General features: G+C 38.2%; 1 protein-coding gene across 2 annotated transcripts in view; it reads right to left on the minus strand.

Annotated features, from left to right (window-relative positions):
- Positions 1-21701, minus strand: part of SLC44A1 (solute carrier family 44 member 1) — a 75369-nt gene that overhangs the window by 21494 nt on the left and 32174 nt on the right. For both annotated transcript variants that reach the window (XM_036403040.1, XM_036403039.1), the window contains exons 5-8: positions 9639-9732; positions 4651-4820; positions 2763-2852; positions 505-632 (exon numbers count right to left, since the gene is read on the minus strand). In XM_036403040.1, the coding sequence (XP_036258933.1) occupies positions 505-632; positions 2763-2852; positions 4651-4820; positions 9639-9732 (482 nt within the window). The remainder of the gene's footprint in view (positions 1-504; positions 633-2762; positions 2853-4650; positions 4821-9638; positions 9733-21701) is intronic.

The raw sequence follows: 21701 nt of genomic DNA on the forward strand, positions 1-21701 counted from the left end.
GACTGAAATTAACAGCAAGGCCCAAAGAAGATAAATTGGTTAAAATGGTGTTAGTATTTCAATTCAAAATTATATAAGAACAACTTCTTTCAGAAGTAGGCTAAGGACTTTTAAATACACTGAAATGACTAAGTACCTCTGAACTGAGAACCTAAGAAAAATCTCTTTGGATTGGCAGTCCAGTATCATACCTATTCTTGGAAGTCCCTGTGGATATTTTACAGTAGATGAAAGTAGCTGCAGGCTTAGAAAGTCTCTCCTGACTTAAAATCAGATAATAGAGAACAGCTCCTAGAAAGTCTCCCCTGACTCATAATCAGGTGTTAGAGAACAATTCCTAAAAGTTAAAAAAATAACACAATGAAAGAAAATCACTTCAACAGAAATTGTGGCAGAAATAAACTGTTCCAAAATGTGTGCAATACAATGCTTTCACCTGAATAAAAAATAGAGATTAACAGGAAGACAAGAGCAGAAAATAATACCATCATTAGCAAAGCATACCGTGAAGACTGTAGCTGCAATGGCATAGATCAAGAGAGCCTGAAGATTGTCTTTGGCTATTTGGGTCTCAAGAGCACCAGCAGACATTCGTTGTTTAGCATAGAGCCACCACAGGACTCCAGTACCACCTATGTTTTAGTGAGAAAACAAGAAGGATAAATAAATTAATCCTCTGTGTGATACATACCACCTAGTCCCAGAGAAATAAAGCAGTTCTTTCCTTTTAAGTCTAGTCTGGTACTGAATACTCAAAAGCACTGATGCTCAACCCAACAGGAACTTGAGAGGAGGGAGAAGTACCTAGTTCTCCTCTGTTGCCTTCTTCTCAAGTGAATATATTCTTTTCACAGTCTCACCATACTATGACCACCTAAAAGACTTGCAGAACCTTGACGCTGTGTTTTAGGGTAAACTGCATTGAAGAACTACTTCATGGAAAGCCCTAACAGTGAACAGCACAGCTTCCACTGGACAGGTAATAAAAGAACAAAAGGAAGAATAAATAGTTCTGTGGTAGGCTGTATGTATGAATGTATGGGTGTGTGCAATAATGCAGGGAGTAAGAATTTAGGAGGAAAAACAGAGACAGACCTTTCGATTAGGATGTGAAATAACAACAAAACAAGGAGTCTACTGTTCCTGGGAAGACTATAAACAACAAGCATCAGCCTGATGCTGGAAACAGCACCTGAATGATATGTAGCTAAACATGCCTCAGACAATGTCTTGGACACTAGAAAAAACATTAGTAAAAGGCACAGGAGGCAAATACAATGTGAGGTATTATCTTCTCACCCCTGTTATGTTAATCCTAGCCTTATGGCCAGAAAAAAATTCTCCTGTTCTAGCTGCTTTTCCAAGGTAGAACTTCGCTTGAACACAGATCTCCAGCCCCTCAGGGAGATAACCTCTCCTCTCTGGTATATTTCTTTTCTCTTATAATTGTCCTTCTCTGTTCTGCTGGTATTTCTGAATCAAATGCATAAAGCTGAGTAGGGAGGTTGGACCAGATGAGCCTCTGTGGTCCCTTCCAACTTCACCCATTCTGTGATTCTGTGATTGCCATGCTTTTGCTGAACATACTTTGTTTAGGTCTAAAATGAAGAATGCTATTTTTACACCTCCTAAACAAAAAGTCAAGACAGAAGAAGCAGTATGTGTCATAAAAGATGGGGTTTTATTCAATCCATTATTATAATGGATGAAACTTTTTAGAACCTAGTAAGAGATGCTAGTAAGATAAGTTATTCAACTGTTTCACTCAACATGGTTGCTCAGCTACTAAAGAAAATATAAATGAAAAAAAACCTCCATATTTTTCCTTTTCCCTGGTCATAGATTGTGAGGCCATTAATCAGAAAACCAAAGTGATCCTGAAAAATATAGATGGTCTGCTGATTTTTTCCATCCATTGCGGTCTTGAATTACGAGAATTAAATCATTAGTGCTTCCTAATGTGATTATTCTATTTTTTTCTTTCTGTGCAGTCATCTGCCCAGACATTTTGGCTTAGCTACTCAGTAATAAGTGTAGAAAACTTTTGTTTTATGAGTTTAAAAGCTAGTGTGACAAAATAAGGCTATTTTCACACAAGCTACATCATTTTGGAAGAGACAACCTTCGGTCATTTCCAAGATAGCTTGCCTGGTGGCATTTCACATACGATCTGGGTCATGCAGGTGTTCCTGAGTCATACAGAAATACAATAATTTAATTAGAATTGCTGGAGAAGCACCTTTACTTCCTCTCTTCAAGAACAGGTCTTAAAGAGCTACTCAAAGAACTGAAGGGCTGATGAGCATGTCAGACTTGTAAATATATTCAGCTGCATGAGCAAGAGTTGCCCTTTGATTTCTTCATGCACCAGCTGAGGCATGGGAGTACCACCAGACACACCCAGGCTTAGCTGCCTTGCTGACCTATTTGGAAGGCAGGTAAAGAAGTAGGCAACATTTAGGGTTGCGCTACAAGTGCTGTGAGGAATCTCCTGCACTGTCACCTGTGGGCTCTAGTGAGCTAGGCTGACATGAAGACTGACTGCCAAGCAGGGTGTGCAAATATCCAAGGAGCAATGTACTCTCTTAGAGAGATCTGCAATTACTAAGGTGGCATTTTGGATGTGCATCTGGAAAGGGACTCAAAAAAAAGGCTGAAGGGAAATGCACGATCCAAGATGTGTGTGGATTGTAGCCGGGCTGAGGAAATGGAGCACAAGGATTAGAACTGGGCCCTCAAAGTGGGAAACAAACAAGACTTACCAAGCGATCCCAGAATGACAAGAATTGTTAAAATCCAGACAAGTACTCTTGAAATGTACCTTATTATAACCATCAAAATCATGGACAACACTGCAAAAGAAGACAAATAAATAAGCAGACTAATTACTTCGAGTATATATAGCCTTCCTAATTTTCCCACTGTACTAAGAAAACTGTCTTCCAATAGAATTTTTACAGCAGATTTCTTTTTTGAGGCTTACAAACTCACCGAATAGATAGTTAAGAAAATTAGGCACCTCTACAACTTCTGCTTTGATAATGTTGATTAAAACAAAGAGAGCATAAATACATTTACACGGTACATCAAACACAAGACATAATGCATGCATACAGACAGAGATGTACTTGGACAATGACCAAACAGATAGCAAGGCATGACAGTACTTTGAGTCTGGTAACATGAGCACACCTCCTGAGGACCAGGGCAGAGTCTGTACTCAAATACACATGTCAAACCAGTGCAGTTAATATGATATCTGTGTATTCTGAAATGTCATGCCAGTCATAAGTAAAAAACTATACAGCAGCTAAGGCTAAGTGAGTGGTGTGTACAAGTACATATTTGTATTTTAACATACACATGTTTGTGTTCAGCAGTTACATGCAAGCCACTGGAATCTGGCTTTTTGAATCACAGTCTAACCCACTGTTTTAAAACAAAAAATTTCTGTTTAACTACGAAATTAAAAAAAGCTATTTTTAAATTAACTATATGTAAATTCTGTACTAACTTCTGACTCTAACTGAACAGTAGGACTGTGAATCAGCCACTAGCTTTCAGATTTCGAACAGTTTTCTACCATCATTACCAAATACTGAAGTTGTCAAGATGTAAAAATAAACAGCTTTCAAGCTACAGTTGAAAAAAATACACAGTGGTCTTTTGTGTGTATGTAGAGGGAGTTAATCGTATCTAGCATACTCTTCTTTTTCCTTTCCTTTCCCCTTCCTTCTCCCCCACCCTTTTTTTAACCACAAAAGGAAACTGAAAACAAAGGATCCCTATACCTGATACAGCTTTGCAGTGTTTCTTTCTAAGTAATACACCCTCATATGCATAGCTAATACCATGATACTCCCATTTTAGGATTTCAGATTTTATACTTTGTATGAGTAAAATAGACTCACTAGGAAAGCAATTTATGTTGGTGGGCAACATTCCACCTCAAACAAGATGACTTTGTTAAAGCAGCTCTTCAGTGCAGCGCAAAGTGTCACTTGATAGGCTAGAGGCATCTCGCAGCTATAGAAAAAATTCAGCACCTCTGTACTGTTGGGAATTTCCAGCTCTTCAGAAAAGGCTGAGATTTTCAAAAAGACCTGAAGCTTTTAATTTTGAAGGAAGGGGAAGAAGGAGGTAACATACAGTGCAACAAATGGGCACCTGATTTTCTTGTTTTCACTCTTAAAGTTCTCATATCTTTGTGCAAGTATGTTAAATGAAACAAATTAAATCCCCTACATCCAACCAGAGTGTACTACTTTGCATTTCTCAACCTGTCCTTTTGATTTGGAAAGGGTTTATTTGGACTTGAGTTGGTAGAAGATGACTACTACAAATGGGAAAGGGGAATACTATAAAAAAATTAAGAAAAGACAGATGTTCTCTTAACTATATCAAAATTAATGTTGGCTAATTAACGGCCACGCATCCTCTATCTCATAGAAACAAGAGAAACAAAACCAGTATATTACTTATGAATAAGTTACCCAGCTCCCAAATAAAATTTTTAAAAAGCATTCTGAATAATTTTCTAAGGGATTGTTGCTATTATACAGGGTTTTTGCTCATAATGTGGTTAGAGTGTGTTAGCAACCTCCTAATGGAGTATACTAAGAAATAGCTAGTAATGAGAAAAACAATTACCTAGTGATAACAAGCAAAGTCCCATTATAATCTCTTTGCTGGTCATAACTCCACTAATCAGCCTGTGTAAGACACTACTGTCACTGACAAAGGTGATCAGGGCCTCTGCAAACTTGGCATAGCAGGAAATGTTCACAGGAGCACAGCGATGGAAGAATGGAATAGGTGCACTGGTGACACAAGAAAAAAAAATCAGAAAAAAAAATTACTCCTACTTAATATAAATGCCACATCAACACACAAATGAAAGGTGAATAGATGCAATCATTCTACCCTTATAACATCATAACCAGAAACCATGTGTTGAATGCACAAGTGCTGCTGAAATGAGGATGATCATAATGAAAAGTGATGCAGTTCTTACAAACAACCCTATGAGGCTGGAATGTACATTCCAATAGAATATTATTACCCTCCCACCCTTAAATGACAAGGCGCAGAAAGTATATGTTCCTATTTCCACTTAAATGTCTTTCTTTCAAGTGTCAGGTGGTGAACCAGCAGCTGAAACAATGCCTTTCACTCATTTTAAAATGGAATACTGGTCCATACTTGCAGCAAAAGAAATTGCAGAATAACAATACTCTTCTTGAGAGTATATATTTTGTAGTAAAGGACATCAGCATTCACAACTGCTGCCAAGCAAAATGAATGCATTTATTCCTAGTCTTTCCCCATACTAAGCTAGTTCTTGTATTGAATATTACAATCACAGTGTTTATATTCATTAACTTTGTTAGAACTATGCAAAACATGCCAGGATGCCTCTATTGTTTTGAACTGTTTTGGAAGGCCCTCACAAAAAACTATTGAGACTATGCACTAAACTTTGCAGAATGCTATGAAAAACCTGCTATCAAGAGAAAGACACAAGAGAGCAAAAACTTTCCTTTAGAAGTGGGTAATTTTGTTTTCTAAATGTCTCCCATTTAGTAGCCATCTGCCTTGGTCATAAACTATATCAGATCTCAAAGTAGCCTATTACATCATTTGATCAATTCCCAATTACATTTCAGACATGAATTACATGTACCTTCCTGTAATTAGATCCAATGAAAAAAAAAAAATCTTTTCTATTGTTTTACCTGCCCAATCTTCCTTACTTGAAAAATTTTGGGACTATACCAGCAATGAATATAATCTTCTGCAGTTTCCCCATTTCTGCAATGACCTTTAAATCAACCATTTTCTGTCCTCAAGAACTATTTTTAAAGCTATGTCTTTCCAAAATTCTAGCCGCCATTTTAAACACGTAGTGAATAAACCAGCTGCCTTAGGCACATATTTCCCATCTATTGTTTTTCTGGGGAAAAAGGATGACACACCTAAAATCATTAAAGTGTAAGTATTCTGTAAGGAAATTGGGAGAAATTATGATCACCTGCCATTTCTAGGTAATTAATTAGTTAATCCTAGGTTTTTGTTTAAAGTCACTGATGATTGCAAATTTTATAGGATTACTGTGCTGAGTAGGTAAACGCATTTGGAGATGCTCATATGGATGGTCTTCTTTTGGGTAGGAATGAACACAGCAGTTAAGCACAGCAAAGTAATTGTGCATTAGTCACAGTTATTAAAAAACAAACCCATAATGATGGCTGCCCTACTTAAAAGGCAGCCCATGTATCCTCTTAGCTTCTTAAAACATAACCTATTTTGGAATATGGCTGTTTATTATATGCCATAGCAGTGAAAAAGACTGACACTTGAGAGGTTTATTTAATTGTTAACTGCTACAACTTTCCAGAAAACTTAGAGCATTTGTAAGTTGTCGCTACCAGCAACAAAGCCCAAATTTTGAGGTGGGAGTAGGCAAAATAATGTTATTTGTGCATCCAAATACAAAAATATTCACTTTGAAAAGGGAACTAATGGGATTAAAGTATTCTTCCAAAATATATCCCAATGAAAGAAAACATGCTTTTTGCATCAGAGTTTATATTAGTCATCTAATATCTCTTAACCTAAAGCAATTTCACTATTTTAAGTTAACTATTTTCATGTGCAGTAATTAATTGCTAAGTTTGTTTTAATTAATAAAAAAAAGATAGGTTAGTAGTTCCTACAAGCTTTCTTGAGTAAATGGGACTCCTGAGAATCCACTTTTGAGTTCTGCTTCTGCTCCAGTGGTTCTGACTGAATGAGTAGGTGAGGTAAAGTGTCCCAATAAAAAACACAATAATAGATCTATTCTCTATGACCTGTGCTATTTTATATGAACTCTTGATTATATCTTGGTATATTACCTACTGAAAAGGAAATATTTCTAAGAATAACATGATGCTTAGTCAAAACAAGAACGAATAGAGTTGAAGCCAGTAGATGATGGTCTCAGCAGCTGTACTTTTAAAGCATTATTCAAATGAAGTCAGGAGATTAGACTGCAAGTATTAGATTGCAAAGAATTTTTTCCTCTTGCTATTACCCCTGTGTATGTACAGGGGTAGTACAGCAACCTGTGCGAGAGGAGGGGGATTACAATTGGAATAACACTGCTAGCTGCTCTTTATAACCTCTACAGGGCAGTCCCTTGGCACAGCTCAGCACAGCTGATTTATAGATAAATGATGCAGGGAACTGGACAGGTTTTCCTCCAGGGTCCTCATTCTGAAGTCATGCCTACAGAAGCTGATCTAGGCTGGGTGTGGAAGAAATACATATTGCTGACTGCACTGCTAGACTGTACCACTCTGTCGAAGTTGGACATAAAACCTTGAAGATGGATGGTAAGAGTCCATTGAGAGCCTCAGCTGAAGGCTGTGAAGAAGCCTGGTCATCAAACAGAAAACATCAAGGGACAATCTTCACACCATATGCTATCTCCATCCCATGGAACTAATGGGAATCAGAGGGTTCATAAGCCTTGACAGATTGCACTGGTTTCACCTGGGGTAGGGTTAATTTCCTTCACAGTGGCTGGTATGGAGCTTGTTTTGGATTTGTGTTGAACACAGGGTTGATAATGGAGAGATATTTTTGTTATTGCTGAGCAGGGCTTACACACAGCCAAGGCCTTTTGTGCTTTTTCACTGCGATGCTAGCAAGGACATCGTGAGTGTATGGGAGGCTGGGAGGAGACACAGCCAGGACAGGTGACCCAAACTGACCAAAGGGATATTTCAAACATCCAAACATGGCATCATCTGCAGGATATAAACAGGGGGAAAGAAGAGGAATTTTTGAAGTGATGGTTTGTCTTCCCAACTAACCGTTGCATGTGATGGGGCCCTGCTCTCCTGTAATGGCTGAACACCTGCCTGCCCATGGGAAGTGATTAATTAATTCCTTGTTTTTCTTTGCTTGTGTGTGCAGCTTTCCTTCCCTTATTAAACCATCTTTATATCAACCCACAAGCTTTTTACCTTTTACCCTTCCAGTTCTCTCCTCAGTCCTGCTCATGGGGAAATGAGCAAGTGTCTATGGGGGTGTGGGTTGCTGGATGGCATTAAACCATGACACAGATCAAATGTGACTGTTAGGTAAGTTCTTCCTGAATGCCTCAGTCTATAAGATGTTGGGTTTTCATTTGATTGTCTCAACAGGATTAGATTTCTCCTTCAAATTACACTTACTCAAATAATTTAACTATAAAAACCTGAAAACCAGTTGTTTACAGATACAATGTTGGCCTTTTTTGCCTTAGGGCATTAAGTTCATACTTTTCAATCTCAAAAATGCTCAAACGTATCCATATCAAAAAGGGAAAATACTACACCTACACAATAGTTTATTTAAAATAACATGAGGTCATTTTTATGAGGAATTTACATAACATCATTAGAGCTCTGATACATTATTCTATCCTATTTTCTTACTAAGCTATATTTATTGAGACTGAATGATGTTAGAACACACTATGAGAAGTCAATATAATTCTAGCAAAAAATTAAAACTAACAAGCCTTTTCAGTATGCAAGCTGGCACTGAAGTTTTCATTTGTTTTTGTATTATGGCAGTAACAGCTGGCTAGCTGGAATATAAATCTATATTGGGAAATTTTTTAAAAAAGCTAATATTCCAGCTGCCACTATTTGTCACTATAATATTAAAAAAAAAGATTCAGTGGAGAGGCTACCACGTATACAAGAAAGACTTGAAATCAGAGTTTGTAGAACTTGTTTGTAGAACAAGTTTGTTAGAACAAATATAGAACAAGTTTGTTAGTACAAAAAATGTAACAGAAAACTATGCATAAGAAAAGACTCTGCAGTTATCACTCACTACTGAGTATATTTGAGAAGCTAAATTTTGAGAAAACATAACATGGTTCTTCTTGAGTTAGTGCAATTACTGACATAAGGCTGCGAACAACACTAACACATCACTTCTTTTCTCAGCAATGCTCATCTCCGCAGGTCTAGGCAGCACAGCTACAAGAGTTCATGAAGCTATGAACTTTCCAATCCTATTTCACAAACAGCAGTCTAATGTAACACTTAAAAAAATAAACCTCAAAATGATCTGTTAATAAAATATAGCCCTCTTTTTGATATTGAACTATCCTTATATTGGTTATTTGCAGACTGAAAGAGTAAAAACTGAAGCAATTTGCATCTATCTGACTGGCTGAGGTAAGGTATAAGAAGTGAATGCTGCAGAGAGCTGTGCATCCCTACATATTTTTTTCTCCCAAAGATTAAAAATGTTCCATGATTGTCTCAGATCTGCATTGCTGATAGGCAGTTGGCTATAGATAGGGTGAAAGGCAGTACAACAGCTGATACTTAGAAGAGTGTCAGTCACATGAGACAAGAGAATTCGAAGATAATTAAATAGTTTCAGTAACACATACACAGATAATTTTGGTTTTTCTTTGACTATTATTTTCACTACCTTTTAAAAATTGAATTTTAGAAATATATACAATAATACACTAAAACATCTATCTGGTAAGAGTGAACATGTGTTGGTATTTTCTAAAGAACTTTTCATGATCAAAACAAATCTCTGCTCCCTCCACCCCAAATCAGACAACTTTATCATATTACCTCTCTGGAACAGGATATTTAGGACATAACTTGGCAGCCCTTGGGTCTGTTGTGTATTCTGATGGCTGTAGTTCATAGCTACACAGAGTGGATCCTGTTGAAAAGTAAAAAAAATATTGGTACAGAAAACAAATTTAAAAAAACACTAATATTCTTTGCAAACAGCATTAAAACTGATACAGGTGCTAATTCTGCACCTCCTCATGTCATTACCACAAAGCTTTGCCTATAGTTCCTCCTGTAATGCGGTAATGCGGTAAATCAAGCCCAACACAGCTGTCAGTAAAATACAATGACGCTCTCCATCTAGCTTTGGGTTTTCCAAAGTTTGAGTATTTGAACGGAGAACACTAATTCACAATGTAGTGTAAAAGAGGACACAAAATACTGTGAAGCCCCCCTCCCCCTACTATTCCACCATGTTTTTCTTGATCATTTTTAATGCATGAACATTGCATAACATAACATTTATGAGAGAAAGAAAATATTCCTGTGTTTGCAGGAGTTTTTTGTGCGTGTGTATTCAAAATACAACTTGTCTATAGATTTCATGGACAGAAACAAAAATAACCTGAACTGAAAAAGTTGGGAAGTTGGCTGAGAAATAACAGCTCTGCATTACATATCCAAAGTTTCTTAAAAGCTGAACTCTCTCCATAAACAAATTGGTATGGCACAGTAAAGATCAAGTTGCCCATAACAAAATTCAAACATAAATTAAGTTCTCCTTTGTACCTGACACTTGCTTAATGGAAGTGCCTTACCTAGGTGAGATTTCTTTCAATTTATCTATAATGAAGACACTGAACATCTGACACAATGCTTCTAGGAAATCAGAAACTTCCAAATCAGATTGGAGCCCTGGTATATCAGCAATTCAGAGGTAACGAAGCCTCCAATGATATAAGCTGCCTGTCAAAAGATTAATTTCCTTCCAAGCTTCTTTCCTAATAGATTGCTTACTTCCAAGTGCAAGGGCTTTTAATACATAGTTTTTAGTGTCCTTTTCCCCTATGCAGTACACTAAGGACTTATCTTAATAAGGACTTATCTGAATCTTAATCATCAATATAAATATTCAATTCCTTCCATTATTAAAGTCCCCTCTTCAGGAATACTTTGTATAATAGAGTCCTGCAAGCTGGATCTGGATAATACATATACACTATTACCCAAAATAAACAAAGAATTTTGACAAACAGCTTTATCTTGGCCTGCATTACACTGAACAGAACTATTATTTGTAGAATTTGTAGAATATTATTTTTAAATTGCAGAAATTTTATCTATCATTGCTACATTTCTACCTCCATGAAGCGACCTCTTCTATTCACAGACTGAAAGAGCAGAGAGCAGCTTCAGCTGCTCTCATCTAATGCAGTCTCTGGAACACTATTTAAGTACCACTTCTACAAAGTAGTTTTTTGGAAGCCAGTCCAAACCACCAAACTGAAGAAAGGTATATCTCCTACAAAGAGAAGATAGGAGATGAAACATCTGAAATGCATTTTCAATTACACTGTCAATATGAATCCTTATGCCTCTGCTTGCTAATGTGGAAAACACGGCATGATATAAACATAAACAGATATCACAAAAAATATTCCTCGGATCTTAGTTGTAAATGAAGTATCTAAAATGCATCTAAATCTACAGGTTTTTCTTAAAAACAGAAAGAAAATTTACTTTTATTTTGCTTTGAATATAGGTCAAAAGATAAGTTATAAATGTGGTTGACAGCCAGCTGAGCCAGCTGTGCCCAGGCAGCCAAGAAGGCCAATGGCATCCTGGCCTGTATCAGCAATAGTGTGGCCAGCAGGAGGAGGGCAGTGATCACCCCTCTGTACTTGGAACTGGTGCGGCCACCCCTCATATCCTCTGTCCAGGTCTGGATGCCTCCCTGCAAGAAAGACACTGAGGTGCTGGAGTGTGTCCAGAGAAGGGCAATGGAGTAGGTGAAGGGTCTGGAGCACAAGTTCTATGAGGAGTGACTGAGGAAGCTGGGGGTGTTTAGCCTGGAGAAAAAAGAGGCTCAGGGGTGACGTCATCATTCTCTACAACTCTCTGAAAGGAGGCTGTAGCCAGGTGGGGATTGGCCTCTTTTCCCAAGTAACAAAACACAGGGCAAGAGGAAATGGCATCAAGCTGTGCCAGGGAAAGTTTAGACTGGGTATTAAGAGTAATTTTTTCACCAAAAGGTTGGTCAAGCATTGGAACAGGCTGCCCAGGGAAGCAGTTGATCCCCCATCACGGAGGTACTTAAAAGATGTGGAGACATGGAGCTTAGGTAAATAGTTTAGTGGTGGACTTGATGATCTTAAGGGTGTTTTCCAGCCTTACGACTCTCTGGTTATGATTGTAAGGCGAGAATAAAGAGCTCTATAGGAAGAAGAGGGATATGTGTTATGTGGACAAGTGTATATAGATTCATGACACAGTGTCTGCGGCCAGCTTGGCCATTCTGCCAAGTGACCAGTGGAACTACAGTTTTAAGTATCTTATGAAAAGGTCCACATATCTAAATAAGCCTAAGGGACAGGGCTGGTCTGTGGATGCCCATGCTCCTTTTGACTTCTAGCAGTTCAGGCATGAGAGAAAAAGGGCAGGATTTACTATGGGGAGGAAAGGAAACTTTTTGTACAAATGTGCATCTGAAGACCTGTTCGGATCACAGGTGTAAATGAAGCAAAATCAAATGCCAGACCCTGATGTGCACACAGGTCACAAGCCATTCAAGTAAGACCTGTAAGGTAACCCAATACACTCCTGGCTGTAGAGCAAAATGGAAACACCTTGATAAGTCCCTCTGGAAGCAAACAGTATGGAAACACCTTGATAAGTCCCTCTGGAAGCAAACAGGCACGGCGGGACCTGCCATGCCTGACAACTTAGGCTGCCATTACCATGTCTTGCCTGGGAACTGCTTTTGGGCTACTCTGGATCTTTTCCCTTTAGATGCCTAACTCACAGCACGTATCTTTAGTCACAGTCAAGCAGAAAAATATTTTCATGTAGCTTGTCAAACAAAGGATCTTAACTATCCTGCCTTTAAAGAAACTACCAGTCCCACAGCTGAAATAACGCCCATGAGATTATTTGTCCTTTTGTCCCAAACTATTAGAAACTCTAACTATTCCAGTAAATATTTATTTATTTATACTCTAAAAACCTTCTCTAATACTGTGTAAGAGAGCTTTAGAACTCAAATGTGTGCTTGAATTATGTCACTTTACACTTAGAAAACTGATTTCTTCACAAAAGAGTCTGTGTGCATCACTGAATAAAAATTTACATTTTCTAGGGCAAGAGAGAAGAATGAACAGCCTTGTCAAACCTTCCACTCTATATTAGTTACTCTGGGTTAGCAGAGACTAACATAGCCAATCTTTGTGTTGCTGTTCAAGTTGGTAAGGCCAGAAAAAGTTGAAGGAAACATTTGAGTCACCTTGCTGAGATAATTATTTTACCAAAGATACTACTTTTATTCCTAAATTAGTATCATTCAAATGTTTCAAAACCAGTATGAGCAGGATACAGAGAACAAACTAAAAGATCACTGATATAATACACCCTTTGCTTCCTACAGCAATGCACATATTTCTTCTAGAGAAACCCTTAGGCAAATGACATCAAACTGTCCTACAAGGATTGGATTTCAGATCCCAACATGTTGTAACATTAAGCAAAATACTTCTAAACTACACAGGGCATCAGTGTTTGGGCTATTGGTGAGCACACAGTAGTGTGCCCGACCTGTGTGCACACTTTGGCCCCACAATCCTGTATTTAGTGGTTTCACACACAAAGTGATATCAGGGAGACATACAAACATTTCTGTTCCATGGTTTCTTTTCAATGAATAGAATTGCTCCAGCCACTACACTATAACTCCAGCCATAACTGGAGCAAAGTACCTCAAAAGACAAACTTCCAACCTAGCTGTAGAACAGAAACTAACTTTCGAAGTCTTTCGAAGTCTCCTTTCTGTTTTGCTGAGGCTTGGATTAGCAAGGAGCTAAACAGCCATTATCTCTGGCACTCAAAGAAAACAGCTATATTTACCCCAAGTTTATATATAAAGATGCTGTAGAAAGCCAGGACTTTTACTTCAAAGATTCTTTCTAAATGAAGAGGCAAATTTTTGAAGGTCTTGTGTGCTCAGAAGACACAGTGCACAGAAGATATAACACTCTGCTTTCCACAGCAATACAGTAAACAGGAAGGTCCAAACTAACCAAAGGCGGTTAGGTGAAAATACTTTTAGAGACCAGAGGTCCAGTACAGCTTTCCTTCCTGCATTTGCTTTCCTGTGAACCAACATCAAACCCCTGCTAGAGCAGCATTACTATTCAAGAGTTTACAGCTTGAGAAATGGCAAGATTGCTAAGTCATCCAATAAGAGGAGCACTCCACAGAGGACACCAATGACATTTATATTCCCTGATTTATAGTAGTGGAAAGCATACAAGGGGTTTTGGATTCCATTCTGGGAGTTCAGCAGTGTCTACCCATCTATCAACACTTATTAACAGCAACTAAAACAAGGACTTCAATATCTCGAAACATGGACTCATATTCAGAGTCAAGGACTTAAGCAGAAAAATACAAAACTATGCAGAGACAACAGGGATAGCTTCAGTACCAGAAGCAGCACAGTCACCTTAGGAGTTTAGGAGTATGTTCTTTTAAATTACAAAGAGCTCCAAGCAGCTCCACATATCCCTTCTCACATACATGTGGCGAAGCACAGCCCGAGAGACTACAAACCACTGTTTTGATAAAGTAATTTATATGAGCTTCCATTCTGAGCCTGATATTGTGTATGTATTGCGCACTTACATGGCATGACACATGTGATATGTTTAATGATTTCTTTGCATGTGTCTTTCACACTGGTGATGAGCCCAGAAGGCCCCAGTGCCCAGAGCTGGAGGACCATGGCAGGGAGAATGATAAACTTCCAGTTGACCCCAAATTTGTGTGGGATCTGCTGCTCCAGCTGGATCCTCATGTATCTATCTGGCTTTATGATGGCATTCATCAAAGAATACTCAAAGAGCTGTTTGATGTCATTGCAAGGCCTCTCTCAATTATTTTTGAACAGTCTTGCGTATCTGGGGAGCTCCCAGCTGACTGGAAGCTGGTTAAGATTGTCTCAATGTTCAAAAAGGGCAAGAAGGATGACCCTGGAAACTACAGGCCTATCAGTCTCACTTCAGTGCCTGGTAAAATGATAGAGATTATTCTGGGAGTTCTGAAAAACACCTGAATGACATCACAACCATCATCACAGCCAGCACAGCTTCACGAGAGCAAAGTCCTGCATGTCCAACATGACTACCTTCAAGGACAGACTGGTTGATCATGGGAAGCCAGTTGATGTGATCTTTTTGGATTACAGTAAAGTTTTTGATACTGTCTCTCAGAGGACCCTTCTGCAGAAAATATCAAGCCCACAGCTGGATAAACACATCATGTGATGGGTAAGCAGCTGGCTCATGGGTCAGGCACAAAGGGTTACATACCCCATTAGTGAATGGGGTGACATCAGACTGGTGTGACCTGTCGTTAGTGGGGTTCCACAGGGCTCCATCCTCAGGTGTTATCCTCATCTCATCCTCTGCTCTTGAACATCTTAATAAACAACTTGGACACAAGACTCAAAGGCTCAAAGTAAGTTTGCTGATGATACAAAACTGGGAGGAGACATTCACTCCCTTAAAAGCAGAGGCCTTGTAGAGAGGAGTCAAAAAATGACAGGGCTGGGAAATTACCAACTGTATGAAGTTTAAGAAAGACAAATACTGGATTCTGCACCTAGGACAGGAAAAACCTGGATGTATGGACAGACTGAGGAATAAGACCCTGGAGAACAGTGCTGCAGACAGTGACCCGGAGGTCTCTGTCAAGGGCAAGTTGGACATAAGTCAGCAATGCCCTGGCAGCCAGGAAGGCCAGCTCTGTCCTGGGGTGCATCAGGCACACCATCACAGCTGGGCAAGAAAGAAGATTGTCCTGTTCTACTCTGCACTGAGGGCAGCCTCGTCTCGAGGGCTGGGGGCAGGTTTGGATGCCACAATATAAAAAAGATACTAAGTGCTGGAAGAGTGGCCAAAGGAGGGCAACTGAGATGATGAAGGGACTTGAGGAGAAGCTTGTGAGAAGTGGCTGAGGTCACTTGGTTGGTTCAGCCTGGAGGAGACTGAGAGGAGACTTTATCACAGTTTGTAACTTCCTTGTGAAGGGAAAAGGAGGAGCAGGGACTCTTCTCTGCAATGACCAGTGACAAGACCTGAGGGAATGGCCTGAAATTGTGTCAGGGAAGGTTTAGGTCAGGTTCACCCAGAGGGTGGTTGGGCACTGGAACAGGCTCCCCAGGAAAGTGGTCACAGCACCAGGTTGACAGAGTTCAAGTAGTGTTCAGACAATAATGTCATGTACATGGGAATGACTCTTGGGGTATCCTGTGCAGGGCCAGAAGGTGGACTTCAGGGTCCCTCATGGATCTCCCCAACTCAGCATATTCTATAGTGAATGATAACTGACTTCTAAAAAGCCGTATGATAAGCAGAGCTTATAGTTCAAAAACTTAGTATTTTATTTCATTGCCACCCTTTACAAGTAAGATCCTATTCGTTCATTAAGTTCTCTGACACAGGAATAAAACTCATAGACACAGAAATGTGCAGAAATGTTAGCCGCAATGAGACTGTTACAATCACAACTCCTCAACTCTGGACTTTCAGCCCAGCTCTACTCTTGAGTTCTGGGTGTTTTATGACTAAGTTCACCAATTAAAACTTAGTTAACATTGTGAATACATGACTCACAGATGATTATGCTTGACCAACCAACCCATGCAATAAAGGCTAAAGTATGATATTGATACTGATAGAGGTGGAGTTCAGGAAGGACAGAGCTCCCAGACTCTCACAAGGATAAAATTCTTAACACTTTTCTACATTTCTCACCCCAGAACTTGCCTGAAATCTATCTGTCAAACTCTATCAGCTCTAAACTGTTAATCTGAAACATACTAACCATTCAAAGCTTCATGCAATGAGACAAGTTGGTACGGTACCAATAATTGGATATTACCATAGCTTATTATGGACTAGAAACGCAGCATAGAAAAGTGGCAGCTTAAAATACTGTCTCATGTATATGGCTGCTGCAAATTCCAGAGCCAAAAACCACAGAACTGGTAAGATGCCAAATACTACTTCCACAGAAGGTGGTATTTACTATTCTTTGTTGAGTTCTGTCAGTAAGAAAACAATGCTGCACGACCCCAGAAAAAGTATGCTTATGGCAAGTAATTATATGATACTCTCTTCATGGACTCCTGTCAAATGGAAAAGGGTTCAGACCACCATGAAACAAACCACATCATGTTGACCAGACTTTCTTTATTCTTTGACTGCTAGGCCTGACAATAGCAATTTTAACCAATCTACAACTATAGGAAGTAATTCTACTCAGAACACAAGCACTAAGCACAGAAGTTTAGGATTGTATTAATTTCCTATTTACCTATTTTAGAACAAAAATATTCCAAGAGCAGACACATAATGACTGAGAAAACACAAACTCCACTTCTTAGCCAGAGATTTTAATAGGGTCTAAAGTATCAGATGAAGTAGAAACACCAGAGGATTGCACAAACATACCTAAACATTGCTGCTATGGCTTTTGCAAATTGAGCAGAATAGAGACAGAAGACCAAATAAGGGCAGAACTGAACCTTGACAACTAAATCTGATTTCTGGGCCCTAGCAAAATAGTGATGCCTTGAGATAAGTAAAAAGGCAAGGACAGACTACTTTGCAGTCAGGACTTCTCAGATTAATATGACAGAATTGTTCTTAAAAAAGAAAAGCTTCATTCTCTTCTACCCACTGCTGCCTTCCAGAAGCACAGTAGGTGTTTTAAAGAAAGAAACGTAAGGTTTATATGTATCTTTAGCTCTAGTTCTTGCAGAGAGACATATCACCGCTTCTTTAAAACAATGAGCACCAAAGGGCAGGAGAAATTACAGATGCTTTTATAAATTAATATGGGACTGAAGTGAAGGTAAGCATTCTCCAATGCCTGCAAGAATATTCCAAGAAAAATCCATCACAAAACCTCATTAGTTAGGTCTTCAAAAGCATCTAGAATTGAAGACCACAAAGACAGCTACTGTGAAAGATCTTAAAACATGCTGTTACAAATAAGAGTGTGGAAAAAAGAAAATCCTAGATTCAGAATTCATGTATCTATACATATATTTGAGTTGTAATTAAAAAAATAAGACAATACTCTTCACTTTTTCCTATTCTTAACAGTACAGAGAATTGAAAAATATTCATTTACCTATTCCTCAACTCGTATTTCTTCCAGTGCTAAATAAAACCAGTTACTCTAGAATCAAATTAAGAATCCATCTAGTCAAGTAGCAGATGTTTCTCCTACCATACCTTCAGCTCTGCACAACTTAAAACTTAAGGATATTCTTTAGTGCTAACTAAATACCCAAATAGAATATTTTCTATTCTAAGAGCATTATTCTAAGAGTTCATCTTTTTTGTTTTTAAAATATCCTCATGGCAATTAACCCTAACTTGTGTGCAAAAAATCTGTCTCTTTGATGCTTAGTGATTTCATTTTGTCTCTAGTTTCACATTACTAAGGTTATGAGATGAAGGAACAATAATTTTTCACCCTTCTCAAAGATATTCCTGCTCTTAATGACTTTACTCTTCCTGATAGTTTTCTCTTCTACAGACAGAGGAAATCACTGGTCCTTTTATAATGATAATCCTTGTTTCCCTTGTCAGTATGTATGTATACATATATATATTAAAAAATATATATATATTATATATATAAATATATATGTATATACAGTAGGTGAATATATGCTGAGAATATACATATTTATGTTTGTGTACAAGTTTAAAAAAAATTGTAAAAACACGACTAGAACACAGCCTTTATGATGCCAACATAGCAGGAGTTTACAAAAAATGCAGTCCCTCTTCACAATTCATAAACATTACACTTTCAGACAATGCTGCGCCTCCAACTTAATCCTCTTGTGATCCTCAGTAGTTTCACAATCTTTTCCCCAAGTATCAATAACCACTTTAAATTAAAACACTACATGCATAACAATAGGTTCCCACCCCTTCATTCTGGGGACATTCCTTTTGATTTGACATTTTATTCCATGCAATTGATAGCAGCAGGTTTTTCCATATAATTGTAAATTTCAGTGGTACAACAGACATGACTACATTCAGTAGTCACAACAAGATTTATAACCTCATTGTTTCTTCCCCTTTCCAAATGGTTTATTAATGTGATCAATAACACAGCATTATTGGAGGACTCCACATGCTGTCACACTCTGTTGAGGAAACAATTTAATTCTAACTAGAGGATACATTTCCAGTACAACACAAACCTGAAGGAAGAACAGTTCAGGTAACAAGATAGAGTACCAGTAGATGACTCTGTATCTCAAAACTGCTCATAATGTACTTTTACTCTAGTCAATAAAAAAATGACACTCAAAATTAACATACCCAGGTTTCCAAAGACCTGTGGGTGCAGAATTGCTTTAAGCATAAGGTATCTGTAACTAACACAGTACATCATACTTCGGGAAAATCACAAGGAAAGGATTAAGTTTTAAACAGCACACTTTCACTGAAAACAAAGGCAGGGAGAACAAGAGCAGACAAAAAATGTCAGAAGCTCACAATGACCCATGTAACAGCTATTTCTAAACCAAGTGCCAACAGGAACACATGAATATGTCATTATCTTCAGACAAAAGAAAAATCGTTTTTGTTTCCTCTGTGGTTCCTTCTAATAGCTCAGAGATATTACCTGCTCTGATTTAGCAGACTGATTTCCTTTATTGATCTATTTCAGGTCAGTCTCTATAGCAAATTTAATGAAGCATTCCTCTGGCTCTGTGTGCACACAGACCACTAGACTGGTCTAGCTACAGAATTCTGACAACAGAGATGCCTGCCACAATGCCACAAAATAAGAATTTAATTTTAGGTTCTTAAATATGCATCCAGTTATTAAAACAACAAATAGGAATAGTAGTTCCCACACTGAGTAGACACTATAGTTATCACTGAATTAAACACAATGGAAATTATAGCCACCTGTCTAGTGTTTCTTTTTAATAATGACGCTTCATTATTCATTTGGCACAGTCACACATTAATTATATCTTCAAGGACATTTCAAAATGCTTTAGCAAGTCCTTGAAAACATCAATTGCAGTATATGGACATCAAGTTTTGAAGCATCAATTTGGTTTCTGGGAAAGACAGCTTTCAGTCACACTACTCAAAATACGTAATTTTTAAAGGGCAAAGACCAACAAGAACATTGAACCACAAGTACTCTGTGCCTGAGGTGTTCTACTGGGTGAGAAAATCCTGGGGAGAGCAACAGCAGTCAGTTTACAACATATAACATTCTCAGTTGTGTCCAACTGTTAGCTCTACAAACTCAAGTACTAGCATGGCTGTTTAAGAACAGCATTGCAACATTTCTCAGGTGACACTGCATCTTCCTGTGCCACTTTCAGGAGTTGCTCCAGAATATTTCTGTATTTTACAGCTTGCATCTCTGTACAAGTCAAGATCTGAGTAGGCAAGTGCCCAGCTTTCTCTTTCCCTTTTTCCTCCTCTTGTAAAAGGTTCCAGTTTTCTGGGTGTGAATAATTGTGAAGAGATTAAAGGTACATGCTTTCTTGTTTTCTTAAAATCAGCTTGGCTTTGCAAGGGATGGGCTTTTTCTCTTTCTTGATGGGAAGTTACTGCAAATTCAGAACCTGACTGTGAGAGGCCAAGTGAGGTAGGGGTGGGAGTGAAGTTATTGCCCTGAAATAGTGCTGTGTTATTCACCAAATCAGCTCCTTTTCCCAAATTACAGCAGAAGAACAAGAGCATCATTACGGATTCAGAAAGCTAAAAAGCTGCTTTATCATGAAATGGTCTTCTTGCTTCAAGCAAGCATTTTCCCTGCCCTAAATGCTTATTTATAATCTCACTTGCAGAACTGCACAACAAATGTATGAGCTCTGCCATACGTGTTCTGAATCTTTGGGATTGGTAGTCCTGTTCTTTTGTGTTGAGGCAATCAAGTGCATGCCTCACTTTAGTAAAAATACTATAAATGCTAAGCTAGCTGCAAATTCATATGTGGTATTGATAAAATCACTAGTCAATACAAAGATGTTTTAGTATGCTTTACATGTTACAGCTCTTGATAAAGATGTTTAGATTAAAAACCACATTTAGTTGAACTTACCACACCACTGCTTGATGGGCAGCTGAGGCACAGTAAGTGATTTCTTTGGGTTGAGGAAGGGTTCTTAAGCCGTAATTCCTTTAAGAATTTCAAGGCGCATGGACAAGTAAGGTGATTTCAGGGATGGCATTCGAGCCAGGTGAAAATGGCCAACTCTACAAAAGCACATGCCACAACCTACACGATCTGTCACCAGATAATTGCTATTTTCAGGATGGAGGAAGGGTTAAAGCTTTCAGAAAGGCTCAACAGAGCAAAATTAAGAGCTGACTGCATTCTTTACCTATACATTTAAAACATTACGAGGTGGTTTGTTTTTTTTTTTTTTTGAATGTTAGAAGTTGTGAGCCTGAGAAAATTCAGTACCAATTATCACAAAACAAAACAAATTTGCCCTCCTTCTTCAGAAATTGACAGTGGAACTCTATTTTCTAACTATACATCATCACAAACACAGAAATTGAAATTAAGCTCTTTGCAGTCATGTTCAAGGTCCTCAGATTTCATTATTACTATTACTGTTTTTACAGTGGAGTTAATGGTCACTTAAAATGGACTGCCAAACCTAATCCTAGCATTAATTAATTGAAATCTACCATCATAGCTACAAAGTAGATCTCAGAAAAATTATTCTGCTTACTGAGCAGTTTTGGTATTAATTCACTGTTCTTGCTCTGCTAAAAGGCTGAATCACACTTGAACTTTATTACTATATAAATGCAACTGATAAAATAATCAACA

This window comes from Molothrus ater, chromosome Z (assembly GCF_012460135.2).
Source record: "Molothrus ater isolate BHLD 08-10-18 breed brown headed cowbird chromosome Z, BPBGC_Mater_1.1, whole genome shotgun sequence".
Taxonomy (NCBI): domain Eukaryota; kingdom Metazoa; phylum Chordata; class Aves; order Passeriformes; family Icteridae; genus Molothrus; species Molothrus ater.